At 38.4% G+C, this 17586-nt stretch overlaps 1 protein-coding gene across 3 annotated transcripts in view; it reads right to left on the bottom strand.

The window, feature by feature from the left end:
- Positions 1-17586, bottom strand: part of NFIA (nuclear factor I A) — a 355469-nt gene that overhangs the window by 54629 nt on the left and 283254 nt on the right. For all 3 annotated transcript variants that reach the window (XM_033113886.1, XM_033113887.1, XM_033113888.1), the window contains exon 7: positions 16441-16569. In XM_033113886.1, coding sequence (XP_032969777.1) covers positions 16441-16569 — 129 coding nt within the window. The remainder of the gene's footprint in view (positions 1-16440; positions 16570-17586) is intronic.

Below are 17586 nucleotides of genomic sequence, written 5' to 3'. Positions count from 1 at the left end.
AGCTTAATAGAGGAAACAATTCAGTAGGATCTTGGAATCCCTCCCTTAATTGTTAATAAATATCCTTGCCCTCTTTTTGTTGTTGTTGTTGCTGTTAAATATGTAAAAGAAAATCATTAACAACTTAAATTTAGACTTAGTTTCTTTGTTACATTTTACTAAAAACAATTTATTCACCTCCTCCTTGTGGCACAGAGTTTATCTGAACACAAACTTGAGAATACATGGAATTAATTCCACAACGACTGATTTATAAGGATCAATTAATTCTTAATTAATACCAGGAAATAATTTAGACTGTAATTCCTGTTAGACAGTCGCCAAGTCTGCATTTCAAAGGGTTATCCTTTACAACCCCTACTTTCTCATGCCTGGACTTTCTAGTTCAGCCATTAGTTGACTGTAGAACTGGATATAAATCATTCAAAATTCTGAGCTTTAATTTCTTCCAACAGAAAATAGTTGTGTGATGGACATTGCAAAGTTCTGTTCAAGATTTTGAAATATATGCTATTTTTCTGGATACCCTGCAAGTAATAGCCTTTTACTGAATAATGAGAGCCATCGGCTTCCTCCATTGTTCTAAAGCTCGGACTTAAGATTTCAGCAATGTCAAAATTTGGTTTTTCTTCTTTCCTATTTCTTGTTTTCCCCCTTTTCTCTTGGATTCCATGTTTTTAGGGTGCCTAAGCTTTTGTCTTAGCAGTCTCAAATCATTTTAGAAAATGTCGATGGGGCTAAATGAATCAAGCAATCAATCATTCAATCAGTAAGATTCATTAAATGTTATTCTGAGACTGTCAGAGCAGACCCTATAAAAGATAAACTACATTAGGAATCTGGCTTGGTGCAATGGAAGGCACAAAGAATGGTGTGAGTCCAAATTTCTGATGGAGAAAAACATCTCTTATGGATGTGTGTGTGTGAGTAGTTGACACAATAAAAAATTATAGCACATTATGTAAATGCATATTTAGATCCTTTAAAATGTGCATTATTTACTTGAGAGTCAATAAAGGCTTTTCTCAAGTGGTTACAGTTTATTGCAGTGCATCCATCTGTATCCATGTTGATGTTAATACAATTTTGTGTATTAAAAGGCCCTGCAAAATTGGCTGCTTCTGGGGTCTAATACTCTTAGTACCCTAGGCCAGGAGCAGCAGTGTTAGAAACACTCCCCTCTGGATGGATCTCACTACTGGTTTAAACTTTAACCACAGGCCAGACTTGTTTAAAACAACTGCTTGGGTTTTTCGCAAAGAATACAAATAAGATGAGAAGGAAGGAAATTTGATCAAGTTTCTTGGCTGGAATGGCATTGCATACATATTCTGAACCAAGTTGCCAAAGTGAAAGAAACGGAGAACCAGAATTTCCCAAAGGGTGTAGGGCTCCATTATTTATTACAAAATGATCATATTACTGAATACTTAAAAAAAAGAAAGAAGCAGATCAGGCAGGTTAGTTGACTTGTTTACACATATACACCCACCCAAGTCTTTATAAAATACTCTCTTGGTTTCAGTTTGCAAGAGAAAAATTTTAAATTAATACAATTGAATATAGATAGATAGATAGACATAGTAGATATACATATATATATATAAATATATATATATATAGATACATACATCTATCTATCTATATCTGTATCTATATAGTTAATATAAAAATGCTTCCTCCTTTAAAGTAAAACTGATTAAGACGATGGGAGGAGAAGGTCAAGGTCATTACTATATTATTGTAAATGCTGAGAGACTTTTATGACCCAACAGTGATTCTTAGTCTAAGAGTCCACTGTATGGAGGTTACACGTGCTTTTAGACACATATTCTAGCTCCAAGAACATGATGCCTGGGAGGCATGGCCACATAGGTTTGAAAACCTGCATTTCGTTCTAAATTTCTAAATTTTAGGAAAGAAAAAGAGATAGAATCAAGCAATCCCTCCTTACCATTTTCAATGGTTTTGCCAAAACTCAACCTCCAAGAACTCTAATAACCCTCCCACATATTTCCTCAAACCAAAATTTCATGGGTTGAAACATGTTCTTCTATTTAACGCTGACCTTGCCTTAATTGCTTTATTCGTTGTCCACGAACCACTGCAGCATCTCACAGATTGGACAGAGACTCAGATTCTTTTCATGTTAGAGTTTGCTTCCTGGTACCAACCCTTAAACCCTAGTCTCTCTTCTATGGGAAGTGCCAGAGAAAAGCTGTCAAGAGAAGTGCCAAGAGAAAAGTTGGCACAAACACTAAAATGTAATCCCCCTTCGGGTGCAGTGTGCTCTGAAGGCAGCATTGCACCCGGCCTCCTTCCCCCATAGAATGGAACAATCACTCCTAAGCCCTGGCATTTGCAAAACTTCACAGCCTTACCATTAATCGACACTAAGTTAGGGGCAACAGGTGAGCGTCCATACTGTTTCTTTCTGTTAGCACCATTACAAGAAAGAGAGACTCATCTGTCTTCAGCAGGAAGATGTTCTTTAGACAAAAATAACCATTTCCATGGAGTAAAAGGTGGCATTGAGAACTCCTGACTACTCATGTTTAGAAGTAAAGATTTTAACAAGGCAGAGCTCTAAAAGCAGAAGAAAGTAGAAGGGGGAAAAATGCACTTAAAAAAAAAAAAGCCTTCTATAAGGGCAAATGGAACTTCAATTGTTTGGGTTGTCAACTACTATGTATTTTGCTTCTTCAGAAATTCAAAACCACAATATATAATGCCATTATAGCCTACCTAAAGCGGAGAAATTTATCTTAATGGTCCATAGCTATCATTTATAAATCATGCATGAGTCAGACCTGCCATTTATGAAAGCTTAGAAGTTTGGTGTTATGGGATTTATTTTAACAAGAGAGACAAAGAAAAAGGAATTGGCAGTGGGTTTCAAAACTTTAGGAGGCAGAGCCTTTTCTAAATAACAAACCTTTGACTCAAGGTTTTCAAAACATATAGTGAACATTGTTAACATCACTGAGATGTGTGTGAAAGGACCTGGATATGTCAAATGAGAGAAATATATGACACTGCGTGATGACTTGGAAAACATCAATATTTTTATATTATTGCCACCAGACCAAGTGACTTCAGGCTACAGGAGACTTCCAGGATGGTTGAGATATTCTACTCCATTTGAATTAAGGGGATCTTCTGGGTGGAGGTCAAATTCCAGCGTCTTTTGGAAAACACACGGGAGAGAGAGGGAGAGAGAGGGAGAGACTGACCAAGGTCTTTTAAAATTTTTATTGAGATCCATTCGAGCTACTTAAAGACCTTTCTTGCTCAAAGACCCTGGCATATAGTCGAGACCAGGGGTTGGCCAACATTTTCTGTAAAGGCCAGAGAATAAATAGTTTAGGCTTTGCAGGCCACATGGTGTCTGCTGCAATTAGTCAACTTGCAACTATAGTGCAGAAGCAGCCATAGATATTACATCACCAAACGAATGTGGCCGTGTTTCAAAAATAAATTTATTTTCAAAACCAGGCAGATGGCTGGATTTGACTTGTGGGTGCTTTGCTGGCCCCTGGTGTCGACCCACGTGATTCCTGTTCACTCTCCAAACACCTGCAACCCTCTGCCTCTGAGCTGAGCACCTGACAATCACTGCTCCTTCCACCTCTTCGCTACCAAACCATGTCCTTGTCCCAGCAGGCCTTTCTGCTGAAGCCTCTCCTGTTTGAAGCTTTCCAAAGCAATGTGCTTGCTTTCTGTATCTCCGCTAACTATCCACGGTCTCTTTCTTTTTCCTTTATTGGGATTTCACACCTTTAGACCACCTTTATCCATTCCCACCACCCCCCCCGCCCCAACCCCCTGTCTGGAGCTCTTTGACCCTCTTCACCATTATTTAACATGCTTTGGTCTGAGCTGGTTTCCTGTACCTGTGTGTGTGTATCATTTCAAGTTAAACCAGGCCCCCCTCTGTCCTAACCACATTCTGAGAATGGCCTCCGCACAGCCTCGCCTCCCCAAAACCACATACAATGAAACTCTCTAGAAGAGCCGAGTGGTGTAATATGAGGACCATGGGCTTTGGAGTCAGATAGAGATGGTTAAATTCCAGCTCTATCATGACCAGCCATGCTTCAAGTTTCTGAACTTCGCTGATTCAGTGCTGCCATCTATATAATGGGGCTAATAATACCTCATAGGTTTGTTATGAGGATTAACCTAGACAATGCATATAAGGCACATGGCATAGTTCTTGACTATATGGTTACGTGATCAATAAATAGCTTCTTTTATTGGTAATACCATTACAGGTAAGGGTAGGATGGGAAATGAATAAATTGGAATTTGCGCCTATGTGCTAGGACCTGTTCCAATTGCAGAATACACAGTGGGAAGGAAGGGTAAGAAAGAGCAAGAAGTACCTATTGCCTATCTGTCTCCTGGACAAATGAACACATAAATATTGATGAAGGAGTATGTATCATCAGTATGTATATGACATGAGGGTCCTGAAAAAGAATTCCATATAACAACAAAATGTGAAAACAAAGCAACAATAGCAATAATTTTGATCTAATAGTCATAGATAAAATGGCCTATGTAGGTTCTTTTTTGACCAAATATACGTTAATCCTTACCTTTGCTTAAATATCAGACTCTGACACTTAACCTAGAAAATTAGAACTATGGGGCTGTCTCCATTTAGACTCTATTTTCCCCATAGATTTACAATCCTTGAGTGTCCATACTGACCTAGCCCTTCACCGTGTAGACGCCTGCTACCCAGGCCCCCTTCTGTCCTAACCACATTCTGAGAATGGCCTCCGCACAGCCTCGCCTCCCCAAACCCACATACAATGGAACTCTCTATCATTTCCCTTGAAAGGCCCACCATGTTAGTTATTGAAAGTTATTTATCAGAGATATATGTTGAACGCTTAAAAAAAAAAAAGTTACTTTTAGAATATTTGGGGTACCTTTTTGGAACATTTTCCACTTAGATAAAGGGACTTGGGTTTTAGTTTTGTTTCTGCCACTATTTACCTTAAAAATGTGGGCAACTTCTCTCCTCCAGTTCTCTCATACGCAAAGTGAAGAGTTTGAACTAAACAACTGCTAACGTGCACGTTATCTTTCAATTCTAGTGGGCGTATAGAATTCAGTCTCTGGGATTATTACATTTATAAATAATTCAGTACAATTGATGCATAGTAATAACACTGAAATCTAAAAAATCTAAAATAAGGGAGCACGTGTCTTCTAAAAGAAATTTTTAAAAAGGTTTCTGGGATATTAAGTTCTAGGGTATATGAGACGCAGGCTCTAAGATGACTTCGCTTGGGAAGGCTGTAATATTTAGAGTTTTAAAAACCCTGAATGTGCTAGTTCAAGCTCTGTGAGACAGAGCGCCAGCCTTTGGATGCTGCCAGAACCTCTTCTCCGAATATACTATATTTTTGCATCAAATGCCTAAGCTGCCATGATGGATGATGTGAAATGCATTCAAACACCACGCAACAGCCGGGATTATTGGAGATACTAAGAGTGACTGTTTAATAAGCAGAGTTGACAAGACTCCAGTTCCAGGAAAGGAACTTGAGCTTTTATATAATATGCAAACAATATTGTGAAATAAGAGATGAAAAATAAAAAACAAATCCAAACATTAAGGGGGGAAAGAACTCCCACCATAGGTTGGATGATTACAGAGGTTAACAGAAATAGGCCGGGAATCCTCTAATGACCTGTCAGAAATGCACTGGAATCACAAACTGCAGCCCCGCAAAAGAAAATTTCAAAAGTAGAATCTGTGGAGGGTCTCTAGCCTCTCAGAGGATTACCAAAGGCTGGGACCTGTGCTATTTGCAGGTCCTTGCTGACATTAAAAAACAAAAGGGCAAAAACAAGCAAAAAAAACCCCTGCCGGCCCCCTTCCCATCCGCTCCCCAGAACTCAGGATGACACAACCCCCCCATTGACTTGTAGCACTCCCCCCACCAAATTGTCAGGTTCATATTGTAGTTTAAGCCCCCATTTCTGAGCTGTTTGATTACTATGTTTGATTACTATGATTAAAGCATAGGTTACTTTCAAAGTATCCTCCTGAATTCAAGATATCTTCCTGAATTCACCCCGTAGAATTTAAGAATTTATTCCTACTGTTGGTAGATTTCCTACAAGGGGAGGATGTAAGAGAAAACTCAGCACAGCGTTTGAAGTGTTTGAAGTCAGGGGATCAAGTTTTATTTATTTTTAATTTAATTTAATTAAAGTTTTTCAATTACAGTTGACATTCAATACTATATTAGTTTCAGGTGTACAACACAGTGGTTAGACTTATATACCTTATGAAGGGATCACCTTGATAAGCCTAGTACCCATCTGATACCACATAGTTAGTACAATATTACTGACTACATTCCCTGTGCTGTACTTTACTCAGGGTTCAAGTTTTTATCCCAGGTTGGTATCAACTAGCTCTGTGCCAGCCTCCTATGCTTCTTAGTTTCCTCTATCGTGAAATGGAAATTATATGTCTTGTATAGGTTTTAGAGCTTAATTATTCTGAGTCTGAAATCAGTCACTCCCTATGTTAATCTAGGCAGTTATTTAACATTTCCAAGCCTGCTTTGCTTGTGTGTAAATTGGATAAAATAGCATGAATTAAAACTTTTTTCCTGACGATTAGATTTAGTATATATAGGTGCCTAGTATATAGTGGGTTCACTCATTTAAAAAGTATGCGTTGACCATGTTATACACCTGAGACTAATATAATATTGTATGTCAACTGTAATCGAAAAATTTTTTAAAAGTATGTATTGAGAATTCACTATGTGCCAGACAGTATGCTGAACTCTGGTTTATTTATTATTCTTAAAACAGTTTTTTTTTAGAATAAATTAAGATATGTGAAAAGTAATCAGAATCATACAACGCAATGTGACAACATAAGATAATTAGAAATCAAGATTTGAACAGTTTTCCCATGATAGAAAACAATATGGAGGTTCCTCAAAAAAAGTAAAACTAGAACTAACTAACAATCCAGCAATTGCACTCCTGGGTATTTATCTGAAGAAACCCAAAACACTAATTTGAAAAGATATGTGCATTCCTATGTTCACTGCAGCACTACTTACAATAGCCAAGACATGAAAGCAACCTGTGTCCATTAATAGGTGACCAGATAAAGAAGAGGTGGTACAGATATACAATGGAATATTACTTGGCCATAACAAAGAATGAAATCTTACCGTTTGCAACAACATGGATGGACCTAGAGGGTATTATGCTACGTGAAATAAGTCAGATAGAGAAAGACAAATACCATATAATTTCACTTACATGTGGAATTTGAAAAAAATGAACACACCAAACAGAAACAGATTTACAGATACACAGAACAAACTGATGGTTGCCAAATGCGAAAGGAGTTGTGGGGGGAGGTTGAAAAGGGTGAAGGAATTACGAGGTACAAACTGGTAGTTACAAAACAGTCACAGGGATGTAGAGTACAACATACTTTGGAAGATAGTCAATGATATTGTAATAACCATGTAGGGTGCCAAGCCCTTTCCATATGTCATTTCACTGCCATCTCCTATTAAAGCCTTAAGGTTTTGTACAGGTGGCAAAACACAAGCTTACACAGATCCCAAATGGCTGGCCAGGATTTGAATTCTATTCTGGCTGACCCCACAGCCCATGCTGCCTCACTGCACTCTACTGCTCCTATTTGAATTTTTTTTTCAGAGGGCAAACGGTTTATTTCCTTTCAGAATTTTTTGTTCATAGGTCCCTTATTATTGTAATACAACCTGGCAACTCTGATGTTCCTCCAATGTGTTTTCCACATAAGAGAAAAGGAATTGTTTGTGGGGCAAAAAAGTAAACGCCATTTAACATGAAGAAATGGCAAATGACAAATGTAAATGTACTTCAGAAACACACATTTTAAAAACATTCCATACACGTGATTAAATATGCTGGTTTCAATAACACAAAGGATGCCGCAAGAAATGGGTGACTCTCTATGCTTTTGCAACCACATTACTAGGACTGTACATTCCCATTTTGAATAACCCCTTTTGCCTACATGGATGATAAGCTGATACTACATAAACATTGTTAAAGCTACAGTTCCATGCTACAGTAATTCACTTAACTTTAACATGATTTATGGATCTGTCAATAGGGGAAGTTGAAAACCCTACACTGAAGCTTAAATGTGAGCTTCATATCTAAAACACCAATTTGTGTGTGTGTCTGTGTGTGTGTGTGTGTGTGTGTGTGAGAGAGAGAGAGAGAGAGAGAGAGAGAGACAGAGAGAGAGAGAGAGAGAACCTTACACATCAAGAGGAGAATGCAAGTCTAATACTGAACTTTTCTACTCTACTCTGAAAAAAAGGAAAATAATGAGTCTAAACATGGAATCAACATCATATTAAGCTAAACCAGAAAAAAAAGAACTGCTTAGAGATTTATCTGATTATGTTATAAAGTGATAACCAGAAGTCTTATCAGTGAGAGGACTTCTAAGAAACCTTGCTCAGAATCATTGCCTTCACTTTATATACATACGTCAGTCTATGGGTGTGTGTGTGGGGGGGGCGGGGGAGAGAGAGAGAGAGAGAGAGAGAGAGAGAGAGAGAGAGAGAGAGAGAGAGAGAGAGAGAGAGAAGGAATTCTAAGGGACAGCAGCTTGTTTTGTCAAGATGAGTTTTAATCTAGGTCTATGTAGTTAATCACCCTATTCTTTCTGGCTCTCGCCTTGGGGGCATTTTGCCTCTTTAAGGGATTAAGGAGCCAATTGATTTTAGTGCTCTAACCTGTCCTCTTTGGGACAACATATTAACATGATTCCACTGCAGAAGAGCTCTCTTCTGAAGTTTGCTGCGGGGATGACAAATTAACCCAGCAGGGTGTCCCACACATCTATCTCAGTACAAATTATTAGTGTAATAGAGCTTTTAGTTATGCATTTATCTAGTAATTATTGAACGGTTACACAAAACCAAGCTGAGCAGCCATGGCCCTTTATGAGGTTCGCTCGGTGGGTGGCCTTACAGTTAATTTAGGGTAGTTCTCCACTAAGCAGTTCACTTGCAGACAAATTAGCTAAACAGCCTTCTCCTTTAAATATTTTCCATGTCACAGTGAAACTCTTTACAATACAATAAAGGTACAGTTTTAATTACATGCTTCCTGACTTTTGTTTAGTTCTAGTTTTAAAGCATTTGCTGGCATTGTTTTTTTCCTTTGGCTGGCCAGTAATAGCTGGTTGTAAGTATCTGGCTAATGAATTTAATAATTTCCTGAACTGGGACTTAAAGGGCCTTTGCTGAAACGCTGCTTTTCCTCTTTACTATCCAGTTCCTTCAAATCCCACTGACAGTGTTTCCCATTAGGCTGGGCACCCACACTTGAGCTAACCTTGACCAGTGTTCAGTGTTCACAAGCCCTGTTACTTCTCTTCTCAACAGTCTTTAAAGGTGGCACTTGTTAGGTCTATGACACCTGCATTTAAAAATCAATTCTGGCAATTGCTTTTTTTAGAAAGACAACATAATGTTTTCTCAAATGACATACTCTCATAATAAATAAACACCTTGCGTCTAGTGGCGGATTATTTCAGCACCTTGTTAGCAACAGGTACTTAATTGCTTCTCATTTTCCTGAGATGATTCAATTGCACTAAACCAGGGGAGACAAATTAGATTCCGCTCCAATGAAAGGAGTGCCAGAATATTCTACAACGAGGTTAAAAGCTTTCCTAAAAGGCAGAGAAGTTTGAAGATATGACACAAGAAGGCGAAACAAATTTGCTACCTAGGTATTGAGGACTATGCCAAGGAGGGGTGCCACGGTTATGGCAGTAAGAAAACACCAGGGTATATTCCTTCTGGAGGGTCCTTAGCATGGACAGAAAAATGTAGACTACCACAGTAAACGTTTTATAAAAAGGGGACTAAATCATTTGCAACTCGGCATTTCTCTTAAGTACTATCAAGGCAGAAGTTCTTAATTAGTACCAAGCAAATACATATTGAGCCCTTATCAACCTCTCTCAATGCTGCCAAAAATGCATGCATTTGACTATTATATCAGGATTACACAGGAGGCATGAAAACTTTCTTTCTGTTTGCCGTCTTTTCTTTTTTCCCAAACTTTCTTTCTGTTTGCCTTCAGTCAAATCCATATACATTCATTCATTTATTCAACAAATATTTATTGACTGTTTTCTGTATGCCAGGCATGAAGCTGAGAGATGCAGGGAGGAAGAATAAAGACTTGGTCCCTGCTCCAAGGGGTCCTCCCACCTAGTAATAACTGTCTCCTTCCTAATTTACCTCTCCTTCCTTGTTCCTCTTATAGTAATAATGAATCTACACTCCTCCGACCGTTCCCGGTGATCTCAACTTCCTGGAAGATGATCTTCCTTCTCATAATTCTCTGTAGTATATTTTTCTTGGCCCAACGGGGAGATCCTGTTAACTGCAGACCCTCAGATGTTTCATCACTAAGAGCAGGACCCCCGTTTGGGCCAAGCACATCATGGAGTTAGAGAGGTTTACATAGAGTATAAACTTTTGACTACCTCTCCAAACAAAAACTGGCACGATTCTCTGAAGGCTGCACAATAAATCTCTGAGTTAGATGGCTAGTGTTTTAGTATATCTTACCCATATTTCCAGAATCAGGGCAATTTGATTTCTAAACTTCCTTTGTGTATATATATTTTTGACTCATAAAGAAGTGGGGGTTTGTATACCTCAATTCCTCAGTACTTACTTATCTAAAAGCCTGACTTGTTTGCTGTGGCTTTGTTTTGCATGCTTGCAATGAGAAGGTACTCTGAGAACAGGGGTTAAGTCTTATGCTTGCTTGGACTGGCACAGTGTCAAATGACACAGTAGTTCTCTATCAGGAAGCCCCTGCCCGACAGCACCCTGTGCTCCCCCTATCACAGCAATATAACTGCTGGTCTTCTTGTCCTGTCATCCACCAGGAGGTAAGCACTCTGAGGCCAGAATCCAAGCTTCTCTGTTTATTCAGCAACTAGTAGAGCACCTTGTACATTGTAAGTGCTTGATAAATATTTGTGGGAAACATTAATGGGTCCCCAGACAGTAATGGGAGTCAGCAGGGTAATTTTAATATGTTAAAAAACCCAAACTGACATCAAACTTTGTTTTCTGAAGGGACTAGCATGTAACAGAAACCCTGCATTATTAGTAGCAAGCATTCATGGGGCTAATAAAAAGAAAGGTCAAGTGATTTGTTTATAGCTGTTATTAAAAAACAGTGTGATAATGTGGTTATGTCATGCTTATCAAAAGATCTAAATGGCTATGTTTTCTCTTTGACTAATAAAAAATATAAAAACAAGCTGTTTTAATAAATGCATTTTATTTCTCCCAATAGGGTAGAGAAAGGTAGAAACTACTGATAAGGTAAAAAAAAAAAAAAATTAAAAAAAAAAAGGTACTGCACTGGAGACTTGATTTCTAGTCTTGGCCAGCCAGCTCAGGTAATCTGTAAGAGTAATATGGAATACTTACTGACTGCTAACCATTATGTTGCTCTTCTATTTATATACCTCTAAAGCCCTAATTTTATTCAGAATGGCAGTATGCTCAGCCAAAAAAAAAAAAAAAAAAAAAAACCCAAAACACAAACCACTAGATTTTCCAGCCTCCCTTGCAGCTAGAGGTGATCCTGTGGCACAGCTCTGACCATGCTGCATAAGATTCTACAAAAGGTGGTAGAATGAGCCAGTAGGCACTTTTTGCTCTCACGCCTTCCCATCCTTCTGGTTGTAATGCAGGTAAAAGGCAGGAGCGCAGTGACTATGTTGTGACTCTGAGGTCACAGCATGAGGATGGCAAAGGTAAGGGAAGAACAAATATTTTTTTCAGTTATCGTGAATAACATAAATTTTCAGGATTAAATACTTTAATATGGTTGAAATTTTAAGTACCGGTAAAAGGAAGACTTTGAAAGCCCAATCTTTCAACTTAAAGTGCACAGTAATTATAATAATGTAAAATGACATACAAATGCCTTTACTGAAACTTAATGTCTTCCCTACTCCCCAGAATAGTCCAAAATACTTTAACCCCTTCACCTAATTTTAACTACATAGGTGGTAAAGTATTATCCCCATGATACAGATGACAAACTGAGGTCACAAGGTTAAGTGATTTATCAAAGCCACAAAGAAATCCAATATCAGAGAGGAGATTCATTTTAAGAAACCACATGTCTCTAGCTTCACAATGATGACAACAGGTATGTGATTAGAACAGCAGAAAACAAGAAAAACCCCAGGGTTTTCAAAGCATATCACAGCTTTACTTACATAATCTTGCAAAAGTTCTCTTTGCATGAAAGGCCATGGTTCGTCCCCATCTTGGACATTCCTTATAAAGAAGTACTTCACAAACTACTATACATTTATCACCCTTAGTTCATGTGAATCAATAAGAACCTATCGGTTTCAGGGAAGGACTGAATGTCTTTTGTATACAGTTATGTGCAATTTAAATACTTTTTAGTCATCCAACCAATACTTGTGCATAAAACCCACTGTGTGAGACACAATGGAGGTGCCCAAAGTGTAAGTTAGGCGCCTTCCTTTCAGAGGTTTCATTCTGGGAGAGCGACGAGACATGTACATGAAGTAACAAAGACAACGTTGGTGGAGGAAATGTGCAGACATGGAAAGCTACAGGAGTTTAAGGAGTATGAGGTGATGGTAGCCTGGGTGGAGCTGAGGAGGTTTCATGTAGAAAGTGGTACTTGAGCTTGTCTTGGGATGGGTAAAATGTTGATGGGTGAAGGCAGTAGGGACAGCATGAGATTTTCAAAGCCTGGATTAAAATGAGTGATTAAACTGTTTACGTGATCTGAGTACATACTCTCTTTCCAGGCACAGTGTGAATGACTACAAATACATGATTTCATTTACTCCTTAGATAGAGCTCATGATCTCTAATTTTTAGATGAGGAGCCTATACCTGAGAGAAGCAATGTGCCAGGTCCACACAGTTGGGAAAAGTGACGTACAGGATTCAAACATTGGGTCGCGTCCATGTGACCCCTGAGCTTTTGTGCTTAACCACCATGGTATGCTGCCTCCCCTCAAGGCCCTTTATTTCTGCCTTTGCTTTGCAGTCTTCAAAGAGAGGTTTCCTCTGTAAAAGATGGCCACCAAATTTCCAAATACAGTTTACGTTTGCAGTGAAAAATAAGGTCACTGTGTTTTCAGTGGTGACCTTGCTTTGCTGTAGCTCTGTTAAAATATCACCTCTGGTCTGGGCACTGAAATATGTTACACAATTATCGCTTACGAACTGGTGTTTGTCTAGTCAAGGTATTCCCATGAAAAATTTTAAGAAATTTTAAGGAAGGCAGCAGAAGTCTTGCCACCTGAGTGTGAAAGGTGAATATACCATGTAACTATGAGCAAAAGTGCAGTAAAGAACATCCCCTTCCCTGTACAGGCCCTTTGGAACTTTGATTGTCTGTCTGGATTCTCTAGTGACGTAAGTGTCAGACTGGGGCCACTCTACACTACACAATAAAAGGCACATGTGAAGTTGAATTCTCCTTTATGTATCCATGTCACATTTATTCCATACTGGTTCCCTCAGTAAGACTTTCCCTCCTGAAATCTGGCCTTATCTTCCTAAACCATCAATTCTTTGTCCCAGATGTGATGTCATTTCAAACATTCGTTTTCCAACTGGTTCAGAGAATAATAAAAGGCAATATGGTACCGGTAGCAAATATTTCTTAAATAATGAAAGGATAAATACCAACCTTTTCAAAATATCTTAGCCCAAGGATGTCTTATGTTAGCCTATCTCAATTCTATGACTCTTACCACAAAGTTACCATGGAAGAGTTTCATCGCAACTACTCCAATTCCCTTCACCAGACCACTAAGGAGGGCAGGGTGCAATAAGAATGGGTACCTGAGTAGACTTTCCAGAAAGGAGAACCGAGGATGCTGGGAACCATCTTGAATTCTGGTGAAAACAAAGAATCTTTGGTATTCCATAATTCTTGAACTAGGCATCTTTCTCTTTTCCTCAAAAACAATTCCACGATAGGAGATCAAAACGCATTGTTCTAGAGCTAAGGAGGTCCACTCAGGTTCAACACAGTGTGGATCATTTTAGCATGTGTGTTTAATTGTCTAGCATGAAAAAGCTCCCAATCATAGCATCCATGGGTAAATGCTAGAATCATTATTATTATTTCTAGAACTATATGGTTTTAGGCAATACTCATAGGTGGCACTCTTAGAATTTAGTGAATAAATGATAATACATGCACATTGCTTTATGCTCCTCAAAGAGTCTCTACAAGTATTGTTTTATTATAGTTTCTGTATAAGAATAAGAGGTTGGGAGGAATTTAGCAGTAATATTGTCACCATTTTATTGGAATATAGGTGAAAATTCCAGAAAGTGAGTGGAAAGGCAAAGAGGCAGTTGACCCATTCTGCATTCTGGGACTGTGTAATCCAATTCTCACGCAAGGTTTTCAAATTAGAATATATATATATATATATCCTCTCTAATTATATCATACTCACATACAAGTGAAATAACAAGTTGAGAAAGTTATAGCACATTATTTTTCCCAGTCCTTATTACCTTGCTACACCATGAATTTTTCCTTTGTTTGGAATGTAAGCAACTTTTAAGATTTGACTTCAAAGGTATTTACACTTTGAAGTCTCTTTATCTGATACAAAGTGATTAAGTAACAGCATATTCCACATCATCTTCTAAACACTTATTTTCTTGTACCTTTCTCCTGCACTGGACTGTGTACTCTATGAGGACAGGAAGTTTATGTCTTTAATATTCATTTAGCATTTAGAATATGTTAACCCAACAATAAAAATGATGAGAAACATCACATGTCTTATCTCCTTGAGACCAAAAATCTTTCAGATTAAAAGGGTTTCACATCTCTTCTTTTCCACCAGTGTAGATGCATAATGAATGTTGACCTTGAGGATAATATCACAATACTACCCCATTTAAAGAGACTCAGTCTGCATTCTGGGATTGGGTAATCCAATTCTGATGCAAGGTTTTCAAATTAGAGTATATACATATTTCTTCTCTAATTATATCATACTCACATACAAGGGAAATAATAAGTTGAGAAAGTTCTGTCAATGATCATAAGATATTTAAAGATGAAACAAGTAAGTTTTCATAATTGTGGGTATAGAAATTGCTTAACCCAATAGTCAGAATACTTATTTTCTTCATTGGGATTTCTGCATGTGCGCATGGGGCAGCCTTCTCAACTGCCACATTTTCCCGAGATGCACAGAGAGTATTCATGAAGGGATTCAGATTTGTAGGACTAACAGTGAGATTAATGCAAGAACTATCAGGCATATGTCAAAGTAGACGAGAGACCATAACTTTCTAGGATGTTTTACGATACCAGCTGGTAGATCACAGACCTACCTAAACGAAAATCTGATAGAAGCAAGCAAACGTGGTTACAATTATTCATACTCCTACTGTGGGAGTTTCATAAACAAACTAATAAATATTTTCATCTTGCAATAAGATCAAGTTAAGTGACTTGCTGACATTCTCTTGAGGTTTAAAGGTTGTCTTTAATGTGAAATACAAATCATATTTCTTGTGGACACATTTTAATAATAAACTTAAAAGCACACAAGGCAAAAATAATGAAAACATTGCAATGAAAACCAGACAAACTATCTACCACTTCAAAAGGACTGAATGAAGACTGCTCGTCCACAGTCAGCACCGTGATGCAAACAACCTCAACGCAAAATGCCGTATATTGAAATCAGGTTGCAGGGACAGGGAATCATCAGGGATGACAGAATGAAAAAAGCTATTACAGTTGACCCTTGAACAATGTGGGGGTTAGGAACTCTAACTCGCCACACAGTCAAAAATCTGCATATAACTTAAGTCGGCCCTCTGCATATGCGGATTCCCAACTGCTGAGTGAAAATACAGCTGTTTGAACTATGTGGGTCGGCTTACATGTGGATTTTTCAAATCCTGTGTAGTTCAAGGGGCAACTGGACTTGTAGACCGGTAACTGACTACATAGAAATATACTCACCTCAAATACACACACACACATACACATCTCTTGTGCAATTTGTGGGACGGATTTGATTTTGGTTCAATTCAAATTACCCCCCACTGCTTTGCAACACCACGCTGGCAAAACAAGAGGTTTGGTCCCTTTTTGCTTAGGTTAAAGATCCAGAGTTTAATGCCGTCTAGCTTTGGTTGCTGACATTCCAAAGCTGCCCCCAAGGAAAGGACATTGGAACACTCACTGCCTTTGGGAGCATTCTGGGGGAGTACCCATTGTCTCTTATTTTGCTATGCTGGTCCCAAGGCCACGATCTAAGCACAACCCAGGGCGCCTCACCCAGGAGCGGCTCACCTCTAGGTCCCGTAATGACAGGCCGGTGGTGCTGTGTGAATGCTGTTCCCAGGGAAGAGGTCTGCGAAGGAGAGGGGCTGCTGAAACCAGACTTCTCCGACTTCTTCAGTGTGGTTGGAGATGGCATTCCTGGTGAGAAGGATGGATTGGTAAGTGCACTTGTATTCATGGAACAACAGACTGTGCAACGTAAAAGATAACATTTAAAGAATTAAAGAAGGAAATTGGCTTGTGCATGGAAAATTTGGTTCGAATTGCTTTGAATTTGTCATGGGAACAAATAGGTGACAGAATGGTCGCCCAGTAAGTAAGTCTGTAATTGATTTCAACTTATTCTACTAAATCAGAGGCCATTTTGGAGTTATTGATCTTCTATAATTATAGAGTACCACTTTCCCAGTGTTTCCTGAAAGTGTGGCCTCTGGGACCTTTCAAAAAGGAGGCTATAGAAGCACATGAAGACCTCATTGCAATCATTTCATCTTTCCAGTTACCCCACACCAAAGGCACTTTAAATTATTTGAAATAATTTAGGTATTTTAACATGAAAACAAACTTCAACAATGGTAACTCAGTTGCTCATCCAATACATTATTCATAATAGAAACAAAGAAAAGATAAAAGTAAACTTTAAAAATGCCTCACAATTGGCATTTGATAGAACCCATGCAAATAATACTGTAAAAGAATAATGACATGGAAAGATATTTGTTTGACGACATAGAATAAAAGCATGGAAAGCAATTACAAAATAGGATGTTACACTATGATGCCATTAAAAAATATACTTTTGTGTATAGAGAAAGAACTGGAAGGAAATAGGGATAATCTGCAACAGTAGTTTTCTCAGTGTGTTGGATTCAGGTGGTTTTCATTGCCTCTTTCTGCTTACTTGTCTTTTCCATGATGAACATCTATTTCTTTGATGTTAAGAAAATACAATAAAAGCTTGTTTTTAACAGCAGTATTTTTTGCTACGGTTTCTAAAGTTTTCGTGCTGGAAATGCTTTGGGAGGAAAATAATGGGAAAATAGTCCCTTATAAATACTGGACTTGCAATGTTCTCGGCAACCACAATGACAGATACAACTGGAGGCATCTATCCATTTAGTAGGGTGCCAATTGAAACAATGACAACTGGGATAC

This window comes from Rhinolophus ferrumequinum, chromosome 9 (assembly GCF_004115265.2).
Source record: "Rhinolophus ferrumequinum isolate MPI-CBG mRhiFer1 chromosome 9, mRhiFer1_v1.p, whole genome shotgun sequence".
Lineage (NCBI taxonomy): Eukaryota > Metazoa > Chordata > Mammalia > Chiroptera > Rhinolophidae > Rhinolophus > Rhinolophus ferrumequinum.
Note: the sequence above shows the minus strand (reverse complement) of the source record. Positions and strands in the feature narration are given on the sequence as shown.